The sequence below is a fragment of the Phaenicophaeus curvirostris genome, chromosome 2 (genome assembly GCF_032191515.1).
Source record: "Phaenicophaeus curvirostris isolate KB17595 chromosome 2, BPBGC_Pcur_1.0, whole genome shotgun sequence".
Classification (NCBI taxonomy): Eukaryota; Metazoa; Chordata; class Aves; order Cuculiformes; family Cuculidae; genus Phaenicophaeus; species Phaenicophaeus curvirostris.
Window position 1 is genome coordinate 9,616,009 of NC_091393.1, and position 23,035 is coordinate 9,639,043.

Here is a 23,035-nt window from a genome sequence, read left to right on the forward strand (position 1 = left end):
AGGTTATCCTCCCTCTGTACTCGGCACTGGTGAGACCGCTGCTCGAGTACTGTGTTCAGTTCTGGGCCCCTCACCACAAGAAGGATGTTGAGGCTCTGGAGCGAGTCCAGAGAAGAGCAACAAAGCTGGTGAAGGGGCTGGAGAACAGGCCTTATGAGGAGCGGCTGAGAGAGCTGGGGTTGTTTAGCCTGGAGAAGAGGAGGCTGAGGGGAGACCTCATTGCTCTCTATAACTACCTGAAGGGAGGTTGCAGAGAGGAGGGAGCTGGCCTCCTCCCACTGACAGGGGACAGGACAAGAGGGAATGGCCTCAAGCTCCGCCAGGGGAGGTTCAGGCTGGACATTAGGAAAAAATTCTTCACAGAAAGGGTCATTGGGCATTGGCAGAGGCTGCCCAGGGAGGTGGTTGAGTCACCTTCCCTGGAGGTTTTTAAGGGACGGGTGAATGAGGTGCTGAGGGGCATGGTTTAGTGTTTGATAGGAATGGTTGGACTCGATGATCCGGTGGGTCTTTTCCAACCAAGTGATTCTATGATTCTGTGATTCAATCACGTCATCCCCGTCCTGCACTGAAATCGGGGAATGTCCCAGCACAGGCGTAGGACCTCGCACTCGGCCGTGCTGTGAGCAAGCGCACAAGGGTAGGACTTTGAAAATGCAGGCCAGGCCCTGTGTCAGGCAGTTCCCATGGCATCCCGGCCATAAACCACAAGGTGATTATAATGACTGTGTGGATGCATGCAAATTGTTGAGTAATTAAGCCGTTCAAGTCAAATTGGCTGCAATGTGCACATCTCCTGCTGTCTGTGTACCTGCCTTGTGCTCCCCAAACAGCAAAATCTAAAAAGGAAAATGCCTTCTAAACTGGTTGTAAATTCGAAGGATGCCAGCGTGCTACAACGAGCAACCCTTCAGATGACCTTAACGCCTCAAAATTGCAGGCACTGCGCTTTGTTACCAAATCGCTGGCTACGAGGCTGCCTGTGTATCTCATGGTGTTGCCATCACGAGTGCGCTCACCAGCAGAACAGGAGAACCAGAATCAGAGAAAGAAAAAATACCGCTTTGTTGGTTCACCGTGAGAACTTTAACATAGAAGGTTTAAAGCAAATCATGATAAAAATACATGGAGATGACAGCAACAAAAACTATTTCATTAAGCAGCAGCAGGGTGTTTTCTCTGAATGAAAAAGTTGTAGCTGGTAACAGTGTTCATGTTTTCATTCATAAAGCTAAAAATCGGTGCCAGCTTGTCATTGAAAAGCACAGAGCGGTAGCACATCTGGCTGCTACTGATTATTGTTTTCATAAGAGAAAAATCAACTAGTGAAAACTACTTTAACTTTTTTCTGGGCTCCTCTCCTAGTCCTGTTTTTTTATAATGCCTTGTGGATTTGTCCCATAACTTGAAAAAGCAAAGCCTTGGATACAGCGAAACAAGAAGAGAACGCTGTCCTGCACAGTGCCACAGAAAAATCACTCACCAGCTCGCATCTTCGAGCTTTATTATCACAAGTTTGTGTAACTGCGACCCAGGAAACCTTGATGCCTCACAGTGCAGCTGACCAGAGAAAGAGACTTGGGAACCTCAGCAAACCCCATATGCACTCACAGTTGCACACCTGGACATTGTGCAGATAGCTAAACGGTTTGGGTTTTTTAGTTTTGAAAAGCCTCTCTGTTTGAAGTACTCCCTTCTTCCATTTGAGACAATGTTTCACCTTAAAACTCAAATTACTCAGGTTTGCACCAACAGAAAAAGGAGCCACACTTGTGTCTGTCAGACCTGGCACGTATTTCACTGCCACAATGAAATAAAGCTAAAATCCTTTTCCTGTTGTGCTTTAGTTTTTCAAACACAAGTGAAATGGAGCTTTTAAAAATGAGCCCTGAAGTCAACTTCCTATGGTTTCCATGGTGCTCACCAGCACACTGCTTAGCCAGCGAGAACAGAAATTACTGGACACCTAAAAGGCTGCCAGAGCCATCCAAGCTGGATTCCCTCCTCTCAGCCCTTGCCCCGGCCTGTGCTCATAATGCTTGTTACCCTGCGGAGACACTTGGGGTAACGACAGCCCTGATGGACAGGCCCAAGGGCCTAGATTGATGCCATTTTGCTGCTTTTACCTTCTTGATGATTCTATGACATTCAGGTGGTCTCTTGGAATCAGTTTTACTTCACAGCAATGGGAATTATACCCCCACAGCAGCTGCAGCATTGGCCTTGAACCTCATAAAAGCTATATGTCTTACATTATCCTTGTCACACCCCAAAGACATGGCTCTTAAGGACAGTATTTCAGCAAGCAATCATTCTAATAAAAGCTGAAGAAAATCCCAGAACGCAGATGAAACATTTAAATGTTAGTTTAAGTCTTTGGGAACATCTTGATTCTAAATTGCTGTTTAAAATCTGGGTGTTTCAGGCTTATAATTTCTACCACTGAATGCCAGCCAGCAGCCCCAATGCAAAAGGTAAACGAAATAAATTGACTGCTCCTAGAATAAGCAGACACAGTAAAATCTTGTGTATTTTAATTCAGATATATGCAGGCATGTTTTTATATTCATTCAATATCTATGTTTATGTTTCTCATTTTCACTTAGGTTTCATCTACTGCTCTTGTTAAGTCTACTTTGACCATATGAGTAGTAGGAGATGGTTCTCCTCGGAGACCTTTCAAGAATACCCGTGATCTGGGTACATTGCTTGAGTTGTCACGCTTAGTCTGGGTGCCGACGTCTTTTGGCAAGTACACTTGGGTGGAGCTCTGTCTTCTCATATGGCTGAGGTCAGTCTGCATGCTGTGAGTTGATTTACGGCGCAAATTGGCCTAAAACCACAAAAATAATCAGATTAGCAAAATTTTATTTGTATGTTTTAGCATGTTTAGAACATTTAAAACATTTATGTTTGTCTGTCTTATGTTTATTGGTTTCACAGACCTGGAACACGTCCTGCCTCACCCTGCTGTCCGTACTTGGTTGCTACTGTGATTTGGTAACTCCTGAGTTAACAGGATGTGTGAACAGCACTGTATGTAGCCCACAAAATTTTAAGTTTGCCTACTACTCCTTTCATGTTTTCCTTTGGTCACTGTGCTTCAAAATTTGTTAAATATTGGAGCCTTTGTTTTGTTAGAATAAAACGTTTTTGTATTGAGCTCTTCCAGTGCTTTAGGTTAATTTCCATCAGTCTGAAAACACGCTAAATGGGATGGCAGGCAGACCTCTTTGGGCATCTGAAACCTAAACCAACCTTGAGGATCCCAAACAGTGTGGGTAAACAAACTACAGGACCAAGACTGCATCTGGTTTCAAACCAAATGTGATGAGGTTTAGGTGCTGGTGTCACAAAGTACCAGATAAAAGGGAAGAAATGCCTTCTTTCAATACATTGCTTATTAACTGCTTAGCAAGGGGCAAAAGGTAAGGTAATTTATGATTAAAGCTCTGTTTAATCTCAGAAACTGCTCTAGATACAGCAACAAAATTATCTCACAAAGTGTTAATTTTACAAAGTCAGCACTAGAAACAATAAAATATTCCTTGTTCCACTGAGTCTTCTTCGTGAGCAATGTTGTACAACACCATAAATCATATGACATAATTTTGTCATCGCAATACACAAAATCCAGTCCCATGTGATGGGATCCAGATCCCTACGTGTTGAGACAGTTCCCGGAGTCCAGTCCATTCAGTGGAGACTGGAGTCAGTGGAAGCTGGAGAGTGATGTAGTTGGGCAGATTCAATGTTCGTATCAGGGTGAGACAAAATACTCTCCCGACTCCACTAGCTAGAGCTCTCTCAAGTGGAATAGCGGCTGGAGGACCTCTATGTAGACACATTTTGATATCTTAATCTACAATGGAATCTTACGCACAGTGTCATCATGCAAAATGCAGAAAAGAATAATAAGGAATTTACAGAAGAGATGGCACGGAAAGAAGGAAAATATTTCAGGTTTGGTTTTTTTTTCCGCAAGGATTTTGCTGACAATTAAAGCCAGTGTAGGCGTGAGGTACTGTGTCTCTTAAGGTTATCCCTCTTGACAACTGGATGAGTGTTATTGCAAGGAATGATGTTTGCACAGAGAAACAAATGTGAGCTGAAAATTTTACTTCTAACATCAAACAGGTGTTCTAACAAAGTCATATTTTAACACTTCACATCACTACAACTTTTCTGTATGAACAACAGAAAAAAAACCCCAAGGCATCTGAACTCATCTTCTAATGAAATCTAATATGCCCGATGCTCCCCTCAAAGTATTAGTTTGATATAAGATCTCCTCGGAGCCTTCTCTTCTCCAGGCTGAACAACCCCAGCTCTCTCAGTCTATCCTCGTACGGGAGGTGCTCCAGCCTCCCATATGGACAGTTGAGGCTAAAACATCCTTAGTACTTTAAGTACTTTGTCTTAATGTTTCAAACTAATGAGCTACAAATTTCTTTCTGAATGGTCTCATGCTCAGCTACTGGAAAACATCCACCTTCGCCCACATCTTGCATTTATTTATGTACTTTTGTCCACTACAGAAGCAGAAACCCAACTGGCCTCTCAAGTAATAACTATTACTTAGAATCCTTTATAAGCCAGTTAACGCTGGCAAGGTTTCTCAGTCCAAAATTTTGGTTTCCATTTATAACGTTGGAGATTTCATGGCAAAAAGAACAGAAAAGAAGCAGGCTGGACAGGAGACCACAGGCCTCCATTGCATGTCTGTTCATAGAAAATAATCAACCCTGCAGTATTCTGTGTCCAGTTGATAATCATAACTGTGACATCCCCTGTATGGACAAGTTAATTTAGGCCAAATTGTGAAAATCAGGTGCTGTCCCTTGACACCCACGTGTGCTGGCAAACCAGAGCAAGAAGATTTTAAAATATAATCTGTTAGTTTAGAAGCTTTTATGTATGTGGCTAACCTTCTGTGATTTCCATCAGAAAATTATCATGACAGTAGAACAAACATTTCCTCTGCTAACACAAACAACAGAAAACCTTGTTCTGTTTCTTACGCCTCCAGACCTACGTGAAGGAGGGAAAATTTGGGGGTTTTTGGGTTTGTTTTTTTAAAAAAAAGCAAATTGGCTTAAGCAAACACAAAGAATCTTGATAAAATTAAAAGTATTTCATTATGAAAAAGATAAAGGCCTTGTATCTTGTTACCTTTCAAAGATGGTACATTAGCTCAGAGAAAGTTTCTGCAGGGTCGAGTGCAGAGTAATAGCTTTCAAATTCAATGCTAAACAACAAATTGTTATTATTTAAAGAAAGCAAATAAAAATTTGGAGTGAATGGACATGGCAGTGGAAGTGCTGCTCAAGAAAACTGGAGAAAAGTATGGAAAAAGTGCGAGAATAAGAAAAGTCTAGAAATATGAAAATACCTGGGAAAAATACTTAGAAGTATGCATCTTTGAATACAGATATATTTATGTTGTAAGGAATTGAAGTTTACAATAATTTATCCTGAACTTCATTATCCAATAATGAAAATCTGGCAATAACAATACAAACCAATTCTATAGCTCTTTTTCTCATTGTCCATTCATTCCATTCATAGGACTTCACAATAGTTGGAGGCAAGATATGAGTATCAGTCTGAGTAGTGCTATCACATCCTGCGGTGGGTTTCATCAAATATCCGTCTCCGCTTGTGGCCTGGATTTAAAAAACCAAAACCAAGCACGGCATTAATGAGAATACAGATATCTAAGAAAAACAGCATCCGGATATGCTACTTTTAAAGGCAAATAGAAATCTGCAGACCACAAATGGATAATGATTTTTACATTCAACAATTTTTTTGTTCCCCTTGTCCTCACTAAAAAGAAGAAACCATTAAGTATTTACATGGATTAAATTCCTGACAGAAAACCCTTTAGGCAGAGGCCACAGCTGAATTTCAGACTCCTGCATGCCAAGTGAGTGCTCGATCACTGGATTTTGGTAAAAACAGATCCTACCATGACCACCAGTATTTTATGATGCAGACACATCAGTTTGTCTTTATGAATGGACTAAAAATTACAAATCATAATGGGTAGATGTGGTTACATCTCTTCCAGAGAGAGGATATAAACCGTATCTTTCTCACCAAGCATCACTTCAAGACTACCTATTATTAGGGACCTAAAATTCACAATGTATCACAGAAAATGTCTACCAATCCAAATCAAGTCTTTGGATTTCACATGGTAGCACTGCCTTATTCATTATTAGTGAGTTCCCTTTCATTTTGTAACATATTTCATAATTCCTGTCCTCAGATATCACTACACACTCATCCAGCACATCCTGATGAGCTGCTGAGCTAAAGCTCCAGTTAATATGGCATCTGGCTTATCTTCTATTACATTTATTTACTGCCCCTTTTACCTACTTTTACAAAAATGAAGATTAGAACCCATCAGATGTAGGATCTTCCTAGGCCAAGACAAACAGCTTTTATTGCTGCCACAATCCTTTGGCTCTACATAATTCTCCTATGAGGATGTAAGGCGAGAAAAACATTACGGGAAAATGTTTCTTATTAGCACCCTGAAGACCTGGAAAAGATGGACCTTCAGACGTTCTGCATGATAAGAAGATGATTGTATTTCTTTTCTAAAGATGGGTATCACCTCTCCTCTTTCTGTTCTAGGAAGGACAGACCAACCAGTAACCCAACTCAGCAAGAGGCATGGGCAGTACATACCTGTGCAAATGGAGCAAGGTATACCAAATGATGCTGAAGCTCGAGCAGCTGCATCAATTCTACATGTTCTTTTGCTTTTTCTATATTCAGTTGAATGAACTTATCTGGATCTTGAGCAAAGATGTACGCAGCTTCTTTGGAACGGAAAACGTAACATTTCTCCTTGTGCTTCAAAATTCCAATAGCAGGATTTCCTGAAAATAAAGCCCCAAACAAATCCCACAAAATAAAATAGTGAACAGTATGATATCCAGTGCAAAAGACGTTTGTAATCACGATTCTGTGTTTTCCTCAAGTCAGTTTCACTTCCATTTTTTCTAAAATCAGAATAAATTCCTGGAAGTAAGCTTTTTAAATACAGAAAAGTCTGTTTTGTTAGGTCAGTACAGCTGCTGTTGATCAGTTCACATCAGGCATGCTTTAGTGCACATCTGTCTGAAAAACAAGATAAAACACCTATCTCAAAGGCATAAAAAACCAGCCCATACCCACAAAGGTTTCCCCTATAATCTCTAGCAAATATTTGACTGCAGACCAGCAGTCCATTTATACCAAAGGGCATAACACTGAAATTAACTGAAGAAGCAGCTGAAGCAGCTGAGGAGCTGGACTGTAAATTAATGGAGAAAATGAAATGTCAATAAAGGACAAATAATTCATACAGGAAAACACGAATTGAGCTCAAGGATAATGGCAGACTCTGCTTCATCTGTCCCTGCCCAGGAAAGACCTAGAATCATCACAGACAGTGCCCTGAAAATCTTCAATGGGACTACTCAGTGGCAATCAAAACAGCAAGAATAATGTAAGGAATTATTAGGATGCAAAGAGAGGGGGAGGGGAAAAAACATTCTAACAAGCTATATGCTACAACTATAATATTACATTTTGTTCCAACACAACAGAATAAGGAAGATGAAAGGAGCTGGGAATGATCAGAGGCTTGGAATACCTTTCATAGAAGGAGGGGTTAAAGAAAGAGGCCTCTTCAGCAGTAAAAAGAAGCAACCAAGGAGAAATAATATGATACAGGGTTATAAAACCATGAATTGTGTGCAAGAGAAAATTACTATTTGCTAATTTTCCTAATAGAAAGACTATCAGGTCTTAGATGAAATTATCAAGCCAGAGCTTAAAACCATCTCAAAAAGAGGTACCTTTTCATAGTATATTTAATTATAATTGTGTTACTCTTGACAATAAGAATATCCAACAGCAAACACTGAATGGATTCAAAAAGCAATTAGATAAATGAAAAACCTCTAGCATGGATTATTCTACAGAAGCGTACAGGCACAATATTTATCTGAGGAAATCCCATAACCACTGTCTGCTCAAACAGGGAAGGATATAATTAAAGAAGGATCATTCCTTCTTGATTTCTCATAATCTTCAAGTCTTCATGACTGACCACATCCAGAAATTGGATACAGGGCTACAGAGACTTGGAGTCCAACCCAGGACAGCTGTTCTCAAATGCAATACTACACAAGTGTAAGTAATCTACATTGTCATTAAAATATCTTTTTGTTAATACTGCCATGAAATGGAAGTATTTTCCTCCCAACCTCCTGTAGGTTTAGAAAAGTTCTGTATGGATAGGTTCCATTAAGGATAGGGAGACAGAAAACATGAACTGATGGGGTAGCTGAAAGAAGGTTTGTTTTCACAACAAATGACCCTAGAATATTGAAAAAAAAAATCTTATGATTAGTTGACTTAATCAAATGCACTTTTGCATTCTTTTCAGAGATCTTTGTTTAAAAACACATACGATGTAGGCATGAATGGATGTGTTTGCGACAGACAAAACAGAAGGAATGACCATTTTGCTATGCCTGTATTAAAACACATTAACAACAATAAACAAACCTGCATTCAGCTGCAGTGAAGGTTATACAGATGCACATATAGCAGGGGCAAACATTTATCCATCCCATCTTATTTCTGCCTCTGCTTGTTTGTGCCTGCTTTGTCCTGAAGCCCTCCTAATTTCTATTTAGGGCAGTCTATGAGGGTAGTTTTAAAAGAAAAATACTTTAACAGGGTAAGTAAGTTATCTGGGGTGAAAAATAAAAACATGAAAATACAGTACTCCAGCTTTCACATCAGAGGATGCATTCAGAACATGTCTTTACATTTTCACTAGTACTTGTGTACAGATAAAGTAGCAAAAAGACCTAACTACAAGCATACCTGGGAGGAGGAGGCCTTTCACACCAATCGCATGCGCACAGAACCCATGGTACTCAATTAACAATTGATCAAAATTCTCGGTAGTCTCTGGAAAAAGCCATTCTTGGTCCTTGAAATCAGAAACATTCACTCTGGTTCCTAAGAAAAGGTTTGACAAAGGAAGGATTTCAGTAACAACACATGAGATGTTTTAAACATAACGATGTTACCGGATGACCGGATTACTGTGGTTTGCACAGGATAACCTGTAGTGCCAAGATCCCCAAAGCCAAACATTAGCCCTGCCTTAGGAGAGATCCTACTGAAAAATCAGTCCTGCAGGAGGCTTCTTTAGTAGCATTAGTTTTCTTTGGAAACAGAGGATGACAACAGGAAGGTAATACTTCATTCTTCGATTTTGTTTTCACCCACTCATGCATTACAAACCCCCTGGGGTACAACTTGGTTACTAGGGATACCATCTAGCAAACAAATACTTCTGGTAACCAAAGCATCATTAAACTAGCTTTTTTATTCCCCCTTCCCTTTCAGAAGCTCTGGAAGGTATAAAAAGACATAAACATAAGAAATGTAGGAAAAAAAAAAAAAGGAGAAATACTCTTCTCTGATCATTCTGCTATTTTTTATAAGGTATGTTTGTATCTAACAGCTGTATTTTAGTTACATATATAAAAGTCCAAACTATACTGTATGAAAAATAAACACACAAGCTACAAGACTCATTTTAATTTACTGTGTAAATTATGATTATTAAGCAATCAATGTATAGCACCTTCTGTAAATAAAATTCAAAGCACAAAATCTTGGAAAACAAAGGAAAACAAAAAAGCAATAATTTTCAATACCCATGGTTTCTCTTATCCTTTCCTCATCGCTTTTCACAGCCACTCCTTCCAGAAGAGATGACAGCAATTCTTTAGGAAAAAGCTGTGACTGGATTTCCGAGAACTGTTGCAGATCATTAATCATATTTGTGAGGAACTTTATCAGTAGTATCTTATCCTTAAACCTGGTCCAGAGGTTAGAAAGCGCAACAAAGACAGGCTAGAAAATAAAGAAAATTACCTGAAATCCAGAATTGATTTATATCTGCAATGTAACCCAAGTGCTGTGCACAACAGTCCCTGCTGCGAACAAAGCAGGGCTGATCTCCAAAGCTTTCAGCACTGGTGAATTCCAGAACACTTGGCATTGTAAGAGGAGCTCCCATCACATAGGCCTCAAGTATGTAAGGTCAGCATGGACGCCCACAGGCCAGAATAGTACTATTCTACATTTTACTCCAAAGTCTTGCCCAAATATGTTACTCTGAGACCATGCTTGGAATTGAGTGCTTCACTGACAGTGCAGTTTTATAACTGAAAATAAATAAGAGGCATGCAAAGAAAGGCACCTGTTCAACTGCCAAATTAAGTAAACCCACACCTGTATGTACAAACTATCAGGTTTTCTTATTTTCTCTGCCCTGATCCCAGAATGACTTGCTACCACAACCCCAAGGCCATCACGTGTGTCCAATTCACGGTGTGCAAGCCTCTATAGAGCGGTATGGGATCGAGGACAAAACTGGAAGCTGCCATCCCCAGCACTGCTGCTGACATACAGGTGTACACACATACACAAGAAGAACATGAGCTTTGAGAATGAACACTGATTTCAGCAACAGTGACATAAAATGTGCCCTCTTACATCTTAACATACGGAGCATTTATGGAAAGAGATTCAGCAAACCCGAAATATACGATAACAACATTATTTTTATGCATGTTAACAACATCATTATAAGAACAGCCAACAGAATCAGCTCTGGAATTCATCTGCATCACTAATGCTATGGAAATGTTATGGTTACAAAAATGGAAGAAACTAAAGGAAAGTCAGCAAGAACAAAATAATTCTTACTAGAATAAACAAAGAATATTAGTGGGGTTGTTCAGCCTGGGGAAGAGAAGGCTCCGAGGACACCTTCCAGTACCTGAAGGGGCTACAAGGAAGTTAGTGAGGGACTGTTTACAAGGGCATGGAGTGATAGGATGAGGGGCAATGGCTTTAAATTGGACGTGGGAAGATTTAGACTAAACATAAGAAAGAATTTCTTCATGCTGAGGGTGGTGAGGCGCCGGCCCAGGTTGCCCAGGGAAGCTGTGGCTGCCCCATCCCTGGAGGTGTTCAAGGCCAGGTTGGATGGGGCCTTGAGCAGCCTGGTCTGGTGGGAGGTGTCTCTGCCTATGGCAGGTGGGTTGGAACTGGATGGGCTTTAAGGTCCCTTCCAACTCAAACAACTCTATGAAATCTACTATGGTTCCTAAAACAAATGGTCATGACATATGTAGGCCTTATCCTTCTGTTTTGAAATGGCAGAATGTCCTTCTTCTCTACATTCCTGCAGGACCCAGGTTCTCAGTACCTAGCCAAAAACAAGGCCTACTTAAATGGTGCTGTAATAGGAAAATCTCTATCTGCAAAAGCCCTGAAATCAAAAGACGTTATATGTTTTGTCTTCAGCAGAGATGAAAAAACAACTGACGAACCTGAAGAGAGATGAAAATCTAGGAAGGAAGCAACGGCAGACAGCTGCCAGGGAGGAGGGTAACGTGTGTATCAGTCACTTAAGTCCCACAAAGAAAAAAAACTGCTTTGAGCAGCTGGAAGAGAGCAGAAAGTGTTCTCCAAATGAGAACATCTGGCTTATAAAATCCCAAACACACATAAACTGAAGTGTCAGCTCACATCTGAGATGGACCTCTGTCAGACTGCCACTCCCATGAGTTTCCAGCTCAGATGCCTTTATGGGAAGCCTAAAAAGTATTCCTGAGTAGGTGGTGGGAGCATGATCTTCCTTCCTCCCTCCTCCACATTAGAATTTATTTTGCTTTCTAATTATTTCTTTAGAAGGATGAGATATAACCTAACATATGCATGAACTGCATGCTAATTCAGCAACTAACTACAAGGAATTAAAATCATAGACACACTAGACAAAATAATGAACCTTCCCATTAGAAGCAAATTAAATGAAGCTGGGTTTTGATATATCTCTACCCCATTTCCTTAACACCACGCCATCATAATAACCTCAGGTCTTCATGGGGTCATCAAGCACCCTCCTTCACACTACCTGCAGTTCATACCACTCATTCCCTTTTCCTCCCACACTTTCCTCCCATGTCCTGTAGCTCCCAGTAACGGGTGAAATGGTACAGAACTTGGCTGGGCAGAGGCACTCACTGGGCTGACAGCACACAAACCATCGGGGAGCTGCGGCATTCCCATTTCAGACTTGATGTTAGGAGGGCCATAATTACTTTTCTCTAGTTGCCTGTTTTTTTCACAAAGCTTGCAGAAAATAACATACTTTGAGCTCTCCAGACTAAAAAATTTGACTGATAGTGGCCAACAGCTTCAGAAGCTATTGAGAGGGAGAAAGAAGCTGAAACCCCCATCTTTAGAAAAACTATATCAAGGAGCCATCTATATTTACAGGGATTTCTATCTGAAAGTACTTTAAAAGAATCACACTCTGATGTGCTGTTATCTGTCATTATTTTCTTACTATCTCTGCAAGGAACAGAGAATGTTTACATAAAACAGGAAAATATCCCTGTAAATCTACAAATACTGAAAATTACTCAAGATAATTGAAGTAAAAATACCACTGAATTCCTTCTCTCCCTTTTTGTACCTTGCTTTTCTTTTACCTTGAGATTAAGTCTTTTAGTTTGGTTGTCCCTTCAGAAATCACAGATGCTGTTACAATAGAAAGAAAACAATGCAGTCTTTCTCTTAACACAAACTATGCAAAAATATACAGGCAAAGTATTTTGTAATAATTTAGTAATTTTCTATAATTAAGAAGAAATAGGTTTGCCATTCAAAATACTTACAAAAGCTTCTTTGCTGTCTACAGAAATCTTATTTGGCACTATTTTTTTTAACGTCTCCATTGCTGCTGCAAACTTCACATTCATCTTTTCAACTTCTTGAGAGCATGTAGTAGCATCAGACTGAAAAGAGAACATACTTGAGGTAAGAAGTATGACAGTAAAAAAATCAAGTAGTAAGCATTTACTTAGATCTCTACATTCAACAGCTTTGAGACAGCTGTTTTAAGGAACAAAATGCACCCTAATTTTCCATAAAAGACATTTTTCCTTAAGTGCTCAGGTATAAAACCAGGTGCTTCTCTCAAACACATACTGGTAATATTGGTGGAAAACATCTGCATTTTTACAATTAAGAGAAGTGAAAAAATATTGAGAAATATTTTTCCAAGTTTTCAAGAAAGACTGAAAAAAACCCTGCATTTTCTCTAAAGACAAATGGAAAGGTCTTCATAAACAGAACAAGTTTCGAGAATTTAAATTATATTCTTCAAAGACTTCTGCTGACTCCATCCATGCTGGGGATGTCTGTAGACTTAAAATTGAGAGAGTTTATTGACTGAACAAGGAGATTTTTTTCTCTCATGCCTTTTGGGGCAGCATGAATATCAGTATGCCAATGGGAAAAGGGTTCTAGGTTTTATGTCTTTTGTTAATGAAAGTAAAAAGAAGGAGGAAAATTCCATAAATTAAATGGAAGCATATTCACACTGCAACAAACTATTAATCCATTTTGTCGTTGTAGCCAGACCCAGCAAGTTAGGTACCAAGTTCAGTACAGATGATGTAGGTTCTCATATATAGAGATAAATTTTATTTCATTTATTTCTGAATCGTTTTTCTTCTATTGCTACCCTGTACAGGTAGGTAACTTGAATACATTCCATCTGAAAAAAGACCCCACAGGATATAACCTGATGGTATCTCACCAGAAGGATGCAAAGGAAGGCCTCGTGTTGTCTCACATTGAACAGAGCTTCTTTTAATTTGAAAGAACTGAGCTGCATGCGTCTGAGTGGGTCTCCCTCCATGGATTCCAGCAGAGCAGTGTACTGGTGGGCTAGCACATGGCAAGTATTAAGACATTCATCAGCAGTTCGCGTAGCTGACAGAATGGCTTCATTCAGGATGGCCCGCGCTATTTGTACAGAATAAATAAGAGATACATATAAAAAGAATTATTTAAATTGCTAGCAAATAGTCAAAGAGCGGTATTTGAGCAAAGCAGTCTGCCAATAAAATTTTTATTTCTAGAATTTTATGTATATTCATGCATTTCCCAATACTTGTGTACTGGATTCAACCACTGTATCTGCCTGGTCAAGCAGTTCCAAAAAGTCAGAGTTCACCTGCAGTATTGTGTCCAGTTCTGGAATCTTCAACATAAGAAGGAGATGGAGCTGTTGGAACGAATCCAGAGGAGGGCTACAAGGATGATCAGAGGGCTGGAGCACCTTCTGTATACCAGGACAGGCTGAGAGAGTTGGGGCTGTGCAGCCTGGAGAAGGGAAGGCTCTGAGGAGACCTTCTAGCTACCTTCCAGTACCTGAAGGGGCTACAAGAAAGCTGGGGAGGGACTGTTCACAAAGGCTTGTGGTGAAAGGATGAGGGGCAATGGGTATGAACTGGAGAGGGGAAGATTTAGACTAAACGTGAGGAGGAAATTCTCCACGCTGAGGGCGGTGAGGCACTGGCACAGGTTGCCCAGGGAAGCTGTGGCTGCCCCATCCCTGGAGGTGTTCAAGGCCAGGTTGGATGGGGCCTTGGGCAGCCTGGTCTAGTGGGAGGTGTCCCTGCCCATGGCGGGGGGGTTGGAACTGGATGGGCTTTGTGGTCCTTTCCAACCCAAACCATTCTATGATCCTGTGACTGTATGATTCTGTGAACTACAGGTGTGGAAATACCACAATCTAGTCAAGGACTATGAGAAAACTCGCTTTATAGTTGATGCAGTTCAAGTGCTACTACTGACATGAGCTTCCCCAAGATATTTTAGGCAGTCTGCACAATTTTCACTTCTTATTTTTCTCATTTGTAAAATACAGATAACAACAGGCCTCCCATTACCCGGGCACTTTGAGATCTAACAGTGCTCTAAGAATGAGTCAAAGATTCTTATTATTAAAACCATAAGATAGATGCCAAATGAAAAAAATTTGCACCTTTGCACTTCTTAAAATCCAGCATTAACACTTAAAACCCCTACAATTCCCCCAAGTGGCACAGGTCAATAACACATATTTTAGTTAATATAAAATATACTATAAATAATACATTTTTTTCTTTAAAATTTCATTATCATCAGTGGACAAACACTACATTGAATATTTTGGTATGTTTTGTTATTTAAGCAGGCATCTATGCTAGGAAATAGGATAAAGAGGCCCAGCCACTTTCTTCAAGTGCACAATGCAGCCCTTTGTTGAGTGTGTTGAATGTTTAATGCTACAATATCAGCAAGCGGCACTGCAGTAATTAGGCTCGAGGTACGGCTACTCAAACCCCCATGAGCACAGAAAGGGTAGCTGTAACAAAGCTAGAATGGGAAGCAAATTTGCACAGATATTACAAGCAGTCTAACCACAGGTGGAAAGAGCTTAGCACTCAGCTGATTTACTTGTTTGGAAGCAGGGTAAAAAGCCAAGGCAGAGCCCTACCCCAGCAAAACTGCTGCTAGCACTTAAATTAAGGCTTTAGCAGTCTAACTACCGGCCTTAAGTGTAAAGACATCCATTTTATCTCCTGACCTAAGAGTATTTATGCTGTGTTTTTCCATCTATTCCTAAGGGATATACAAACAGATCACTGCAAAGCAGTCCATATTATAGTAAGCTAACAAATATAACAGGATTAACCATTGTATTTTAATCAACTACAAAACCCAGAGATATTATAGTGACAAAGACCATAACACGGTGTAAATCATGCCTTTTGTATACCCACAGTAGTTAAATGTTTTCTCATGCTGCAACCCAAGCCCAGTGAACCTAGAACAGAGCCAGCCACCACACAGAAAGGTGACATCTGTGTGAAAGCATATTTTATAAAAATAGAAAACCAAAATGCATCGTGAGAAAAAAAAAAAGTATCACCAAAATCTAGGAAGTTGCTTACTTCTTTCTCTGACATCGTAAGTAAATACTTTTTTCCCTACTTAAACCGCTTTACTTAAAAAACTGTCTAGCTAAGCAAGTGCTTTGCTTTCCAATAAAGTATAATTTTCTTATCAGGAGAGGTATGTGCTGTAGCCTTTATTCCAGAAACTTTTGTCTTTTAAAATAAAAGGTTTTCCCCTAAAATTGGGCTGCAGACCTTTCTTATGGAGAAAGGTCACACTGAGCTAAAATACTACATGTGCGTTCACAAAAACATTTCCAATGATTATTAATTGTAAAATTAACAGAAATAATGGGCTTTTGGAGAAAAGAGAAAAGGAGAGGAATAGGAAAGTCCTGCCCTACTCTGAATACAGCATTTGAAATATTCCAGGATAGACGTTGACATTTTTCACTTATCATCAAAGCAGAAATATTCAAAATGCAAAGTATTTTTGACAGCACAGTAAGAATCTGAAGAGGTTACTCTAAGTCACCAGATCCATCTAATGCCCCAGCAACCTGTATCACACATACTCAACAGTATTACACATACTCAACAGAAAATTGTAGTTGGATTGACAGGGTCCTTTCAATATTGCAATTAACTGCTTTTAAAGGCAAACATTACATATTTAATTCACTTAATGGCAAAGGATCAGAGAGCAAGTCATCATAAGGTAAATTAGTGCATGAAGTTAATACATATAATCCTTCCATACCAACCACACAGGGCTCCCTCTTAGCTAAAAAGTCTACACAGAACCTGTAATCAACACCATACCTGTACTTTTCCTTCAGGTTTACAAACCCTGAGTCAAAGATGGGATGTTAGTGGAGCCATTCCAGTGAAAAAGGCCAAGAAGAATTAATTAGGAATACACATCCTAAATGCAGTTGTCTACTTACCGTCATCAATGCCGCTTCCTCCTTTCCCACATTCCTTGTTGTACAACAGAATTCCTGTGACTATCATGGTAAGATTTTTCACTTGTTCCTCTTTGTTCTTCTTACTGAGTGAGATGAAAGTAGTCATCTCTTTCCGGGGGAACACACTCTGCAGGGCAGCTGTAAACATTACAAAGGGTGAGAAGACCCTCAGCATGAAGGAGCAGAGAAGAAAATCACTGAACAAGCAAGAATACCTTCCCTGAACATCTGCAAAAAGTAGGAAATCCATGGCAAATTTAGACTTCAAGGCTGAGCAGTGACAGTTGGAGGAGTAAGCATTCATCACAGTTTACCACAACTGTGTCTAATGATCAGCAAAGAGAAGCTGATGTTTTCTTTTTCAATAAGAAAAGCCCAGTTTTACAGCTGGGACTTTACTGACCTGTTACCTCCCTGAAAAACTCAACATCTTTTGGGGATCCCAAGCCAGAGCTCTGCAGCACGTATGCTAATATCTTTAGAAACACGTTCCCCATTTCTTCTTCCACAGGAAGACAACTCTCTGTGATAGCTCTGAGCAGAGAAGCCAGCCTTCCCTCCAGAACACGGCGCTGCCGACTGAGAAATTCACCTAGGAAAGAAGGACACTTAGAAAGTTCTATCAAAATTCTTGGAATTTGGCTTATACAGAATGTTCAATTCATTTCCACAGTCAGAGCATCAGCTTAAGGTTTCTGAAGCACAGATGTGTGGAACAGGTGTTCAAGGTACCATACCATTATAATTAACAGTATTGGGATTAAATATTCACATAATTAGTATGATTAACGTCAGTCAGCAGAGTCCATAGTACTCTTCAGGCCAAATTAAGCAGCAGTATCTGACTCCTTGGACGCCTCTGACCACAGTAGGACCTCACACACACATTTAATACACATCTGAACTACCAATCTGTCAGCCTCACCTCTGTGCCTGGGAAGATCATGGAACAGATCCTCCTAGAAGCTCTGCTAAAGCACATGGAGGACATGGAGATGATCAGAGGCACAAGCACGGCTTCACCAGGGGCAAGTCCTGCCTGACCAACCTAGTGGCCTTTTACAACAGAGTGACTACACCAGCGGACAAGAGAAGAACTATAGATGTCATCCATCTGGATTTCTGTAAGACTCTAGACATGATTCCCCACAACATCCTTCTCTCTAAATTGGAGAGAGATGGATTTGATAGATGGACTGTTTGGTGAATGAGGAATTTTTTGGATGGTGGCATCTAGAGGGTAGTGGTCAATAGCTCGATGTCCAGATGGAGACTGGTGACAAGTGGTGTCCCTTAGGGATCTGTACTGGGACCAGTGCTGTTTAATATCTTCATCAATGACAGACAGTGAGATCGAGTGCACTCTCAGCAAGTTTGCAGGCAGCACCAAGCTGAGTGGTGCAGTTGACATGTCCAAAGGACAAGATGCCATCCAAAGCGACCTGGACAAGTTTGAGAATTTGGCCCATGTGAACTTAATGAGATTCAAGAAGGCCAAGTACAAGGTCCTGCACCTGGGTCATGGCAACTTCCAGTATTGATACAGGCTGAAGGACGAAGGGATTGTGAGTAGCCCTGCAAAGAAGAACTTGGGGAGGCTGGTGGATGAAAAGCTGGACATGAGCTGGCAATCACAACCCAGAAGGCAAACCATATCCTGGCCTGCATCACAAGATGTGTGGCCAGCAGGTTGAGGGAGGGGATTCTGCCCCTCTACTCCGTTATGGTGAGACCCCTTCTGGATAATCATGTCCAGCTCTGGAGCCCTCAGCACAGGAAAAACATGGACCTGTTGGAACAGGTCCAGAGGAAGGCCACAAAAATGATCAGGGGGATGGAACATGTCTCTTGTGAAGGAAAACTCAGAGAGTTGGGGTTGTACAGCCTGGAGAAGAGAAGGCTCTGGGGAGACCTTAGAGCAGCTTCCAGTACTTAAAGGGGGCTTATAAGAAAGATGGGGAGAAACTTCTTAGCAGGGCCTGTTGTGACAGGATAAGGGGTAATGGGTTTAAACTAAAAGAGAACAGATTTAGGTTGGATGTAAGGAAGAATTTTTTTACGATGAGGGTGGTGAAACACTGGCATAGGTTGCCCAGAGAGGTGGTAGATGCCCCATCCCTGGAAGCATTCAAGGTCAGGTTGGACGGGGCCTTCGAGCAACTTGATGTGGTTGAAGATGTCCCTGCTCAGTGCAGGAGGGTTGGACTAGATGACCCTGAATGTCTCTTCCAACCCAAACCATCCCATGATTCTATGAAGTTACACACCCAAATCTGAACACTACCCAGTATCTCAGAATCTTATGGGACTTATTGAGCTTATTGAGTTCAGAAGACTTTCGAGCAGCTTCCTAGTGTTGCTAACTTTAGCTTTGTTGTGTGCTAACAAGAAAACATTTTCATGACCTCCCCACACAGCAATGTTTATTTTTTTGCCTACTCTTGCTCTGTGTCTTCTCTTTTCCCAGCCAGCCCTCACTGTCCCATTGAGATCTGAAGTTCCAGCTACAGCAAAGACATTTTCACTATCTGATTTTAATTCCACATTCCCATTCTCAGACCACAGGAAGTTATAAGACCAAAACATACTCAGCTAAAACTATTTGTTTGAGATTGCTTATCTCTCTCAATTAAGGACACTGATAAAACAACAAGTTCTGTTCCAGATACACGAAGCTCTGGGTATCAGTTCTTTTTCAGATACACAGGTGCAGTGCAAGTTTTTCTTGCTGAAGGCAGCTGGCCACTGCACCTGAAAACATAATTGTTCTCAAGTGATCTAATATGTTGCACTCAGTAAATCTCTCAGACAGGGTGAGGTGACTGTATTCTCAAATCTAACGTACATTTTTTTCCCTGCTATATCCACAGTGAAACACCGTACTCCTATTTAGTGCATTTCTCCATGGATTTTTATTTTGCTCTACTGCCAGCAGTTATTAAACAGGAATCATTATTAGCCCGAGAGAGATATTACATCCTAAACTCAGCATCAACTTCTATGAAAACATATTAAAAATTACCTTGCTTTGCATAGTTCATATTAAAGTAAACTTGCATCTTCGTTGTGCTCAGGGATGGGTGTGTTGTGTCAAGCAGCCTGGCAACAGAGAGCTAAGAGGAGAGACAGAGAAGCGAGTTCTTTCTTGTCACTGGGGAAACAGCCAATCCAACAGTGACTAAACTACAGGCTTCACGAGAGCAGTCCAGACCCCTCGCTACCATTTACGCTATATAAAGCATTTATAAGAACAAGGCATTTATTCACATGAGGGAACACATAGACCAGTCTTTAGCTACAGGTCTGTGAGAATAAAGTAGCATTAACACTTTGAAAGCGTTCATGGAAAAATAAAAAGGCTTTTTAGTTACAGGAACAGGGAAGAAATAATGCTGTAGTCTGAGTGAAGTACTGACTCTTGACATCATTCCAGTACCTGAGGGGCTACAGGAAAGCTGGGAGGGACTTCTTACAAAGGGTTGTAGTGATAGGATGAGGGGCAGTGGGTATAAACTGGAGAGGAGCAGATTTAGACTAGATGCAAGGAGGAATTTCTTCATGCTGAAGGCAATGAGGTGCTGGCACAGGTTGCCCAGGTAAGCTGTGGCTGCCCCATCCCTGGAGGTGTTCAAGGCCAGGTTGGATGGGGCTTTTGAGCAGCCTGGTCTGGTGGGAGGTGTCCCTGCCCATGGCAGGAGGGGTGGATCTGGATGGGCTTTGTGGTCCTTTCCAACCCAAACTATTCTATGATTCTATGATTCCTATGATCATGTCAGAATTACCTGGGTAAGTCTTTGCACATCTTGTTTTGTAAGGATTTGATCCACTTTAAAGTCATTTCTTGGATCTGAAGCAACAGCTTTCACCTAGAAATTGCAAAAAGAAAGGTATTAATTTACATCTCAACATATGCTCTGTGACTGACCTTATATTTTCTGAAAAACCTCAAGATGCAGACAATATTTCTTTACCATTCTTTATTTTTTCCCCCATTTCAGCCTTTGATAATGGAACAAAGTTACTTCATTTCATGTGTTGTCAGTTTCAATCTCAGTTTTCAGTTTCAATCTATTTGTGATGCAAACTTTCCAGGGAAATACTGACATACAGCTCCCATAAAAATGTCCTGGGAAAATATTTTTCTAAGTAAAATTTTATAAAAATCCATCACGGTTGTTTATAAACACCTCAGTGTTGTACACATCAGTATAAATGTTTAGCATCCGGATAAAAAACTCATAGTGTTCTTCAGCATACAGGGAAATACACGTGTTTGCATCCAGTGTGCATGCTGGGTATCTTGCCAGACACTTGTACACAAGTTCTTATTAAAATTTTTGTGCTTAATTGATTAATACCGCTTTTGAATCCAGTGTATTTTTTAAGGCCACAGTGTCACCCTAAGGAAAAAGAATGGTAGCCTAACAGTACTGCAGTGAAACATTTACCTTCACATACAAGTTTATCAAGAGCTGCTTATGGTCTTATACCATCAATAAAGAAAGAGCCTAGCTCCATCTTCAGACAGAGCTTTGCAGGTGCATCCAGACTACATTCTGCAGCGGTGCCGTGCTTCCTACGAGGAGATGTCAAAGTGTATAACGTTTTTTTTAGGATACTTAGAACTGTCTACCAAGGACAACACTGACATCAATTCAATTTCATTTTTAGTAAAAGTGGGATCCAAGCCCACTCCTCCAAATATTCCACCCATTTGTAGTGCCTGGTCCTGCCTAAGCAGAGAAGGAAACAAAAGAATCTATCACCATAGAGGGAAGAGATAAACATCAAAGAATAAACATAGCTGCTGTAATAAATATTCACCTGTGTGTCATACCCTTGTGTTCATTTTTGGGAGTGGGAAGAAACGTTATTAATATTTGGGAATACTCCTTCATTTTAGAAAGAAAAAATGCTTTATCTGCCTGTACGAGAAAACTGAGGGAGAACTCCGTCAGAGTTCCGAGAGTTCCCAGGACTCAGGACCTGCAGCCTTTTCAAGGCCTGAGATTTACACAGACAGGATTGCAGAGGAATTAAAAACTTTTTCAGACTTTTGAGACCCTATATGGAATATCCCTGAATGTCCCTCTAAAACTCCTCTCAGTGCAGGCAACCAGAAACCAAACTATTTCAAAGTTCAAGCTGCTCCTGAAAGCCTTGGCTGCCGCCATCCCAGGCTGGGAATGCTGCTGTGGAGCTGCTGTTGGAAGTCCGTTGACTTTTAAGACCAAAGTAATTATTTCTGTCCTTGCTTCACATCAGTCCAAGTGCTACTAGTCAGTGACTACAGGGCAACTATTCACCTTGTGTGAAGTTCAGTCCCTGCCTCACAAAAGCCTTAACACCCATATGGACTGCCAAGCTGTGAGCACCCAGGCTTGAAACTTCTGCTCTCTGTGCTATCAATGCATATTTGACTTAATACTCCATGGTCCGTAACAGAGTTTGAATCACAGAATCACAGAACAGTTTGGGTTAGAAGGGACCTTAAAGCCCATCCAGTTCCAACTGCGTGTCATGGGCAGGGACACATCCCACCAGATCAGGTTGCTCAAAGCCCCATCCAACCTGGCCTTGGACACCTCCAGGGATGGGGCAGCCACAGCTTCCCTGGGCAACCTGTGCCAGGGCCTCACCTCACCATGAAGAAGTTCCTCATGTCTAGTCTAAATCTTCCCCTCTCCAGTTTATACCCATCCCCTCATCCTATCACTCCAAGCCTTTGTAAACAGTCCGTCCCAACTTTTGTTGTAGCCTCTTTTGGGTACTGGAAGGTCACTATAAGGTCTCCTCAGAGCCTTCTCTTCTCCAGGCTGCACAATCCAAACTCTCTCAGCCTGTCCTCGGATGGGAGGTGCTCCAGCCTTCTGATCATCCTCGTAGCCCTTCTCTGGGCCCGTTCCAACACCTCCATCTTCTCCTTATGTTGAGGATTCCAGAACTGGACACAGCACTCCAGGCGAGCTCCGACTCTTCAGAACTCCTTGACCAGGCAGATCTCGCTCCCCTGGGCAACCAGTCTCACAGTAAACATTCCTCCCTGATCTCCAACCCCAGTCTCCCTCTTTCAGCTTAAGCCCCTCGTCCCGTCCTTCCGCTCCCCCGCCGCCCCTGGGGCTCTGGCAGCCGCTCGGACCCCCGGGGCTCGAACCCGCGCTCACCGCCCGCTCCAGCAGGGCGGGGGCAGCCCGGCGGCCCCGCAGCGCCGCGCGACCTCCCGCAGGGCGC

At 41.3% G+C, this 23,035-nt stretch overlaps 1 protein-coding gene across 1 annotated transcript; it reads right to left on the reverse strand.

Moving 5' to 3' along the window:
• Positions 1-1,717: 1,717 nt before the first annotated feature.
• Positions 1,718-22,237, reverse strand: CFAP206 (cilia and flagella associated protein 206). The gene is made up of 13 exons (XM_069852619.1): positions 22,233-22,237; positions 21,438-21,537; positions 20,587-20,670; positions 19,827-19,917; positions 17,208-17,396; positions 16,784-16,942; positions 13,709-13,917; positions 12,783-12,902; positions 9,744-9,942; positions 8,899-9,036; positions 6,703-6,896; positions 5,523-5,666; positions 1,718-2,833 (listed from the first exon to the last, which is right to left on the reverse strand). The coding sequence occupies exons 1-13, from the start codon at positions 22,235-22,237 to the stop codon at positions 2,603-2,605; spliced, it is 1,863 nt and encodes a 620-aa protein (XP_069708720.1). The 3' UTR covers positions 1,718-2,602.
• Between the last annotated feature and the right edge of the window lie 798 nt (positions 22,238-23,035).

Excerpts from the sequence above, each read along its gene's own strand:
- CFAP206 (XM_069852619.1), bottom strand. Across the intron at positions 17,397-19,826 it reads TATGAACTATGCAAAGCAAG|GTGAATTTCTCAGTCGGCAG; the intron begins GTAATTTTTAAT and ends CTTCTTTCCTAG. Across the intron at positions 6,897-8,898 it reads GAAAGGCCTCCTCCTCCCAG|GAAATCCTGCTATTGGAATT; the intron begins GTATGCTTGTAG and ends CTTTATTTTCAG.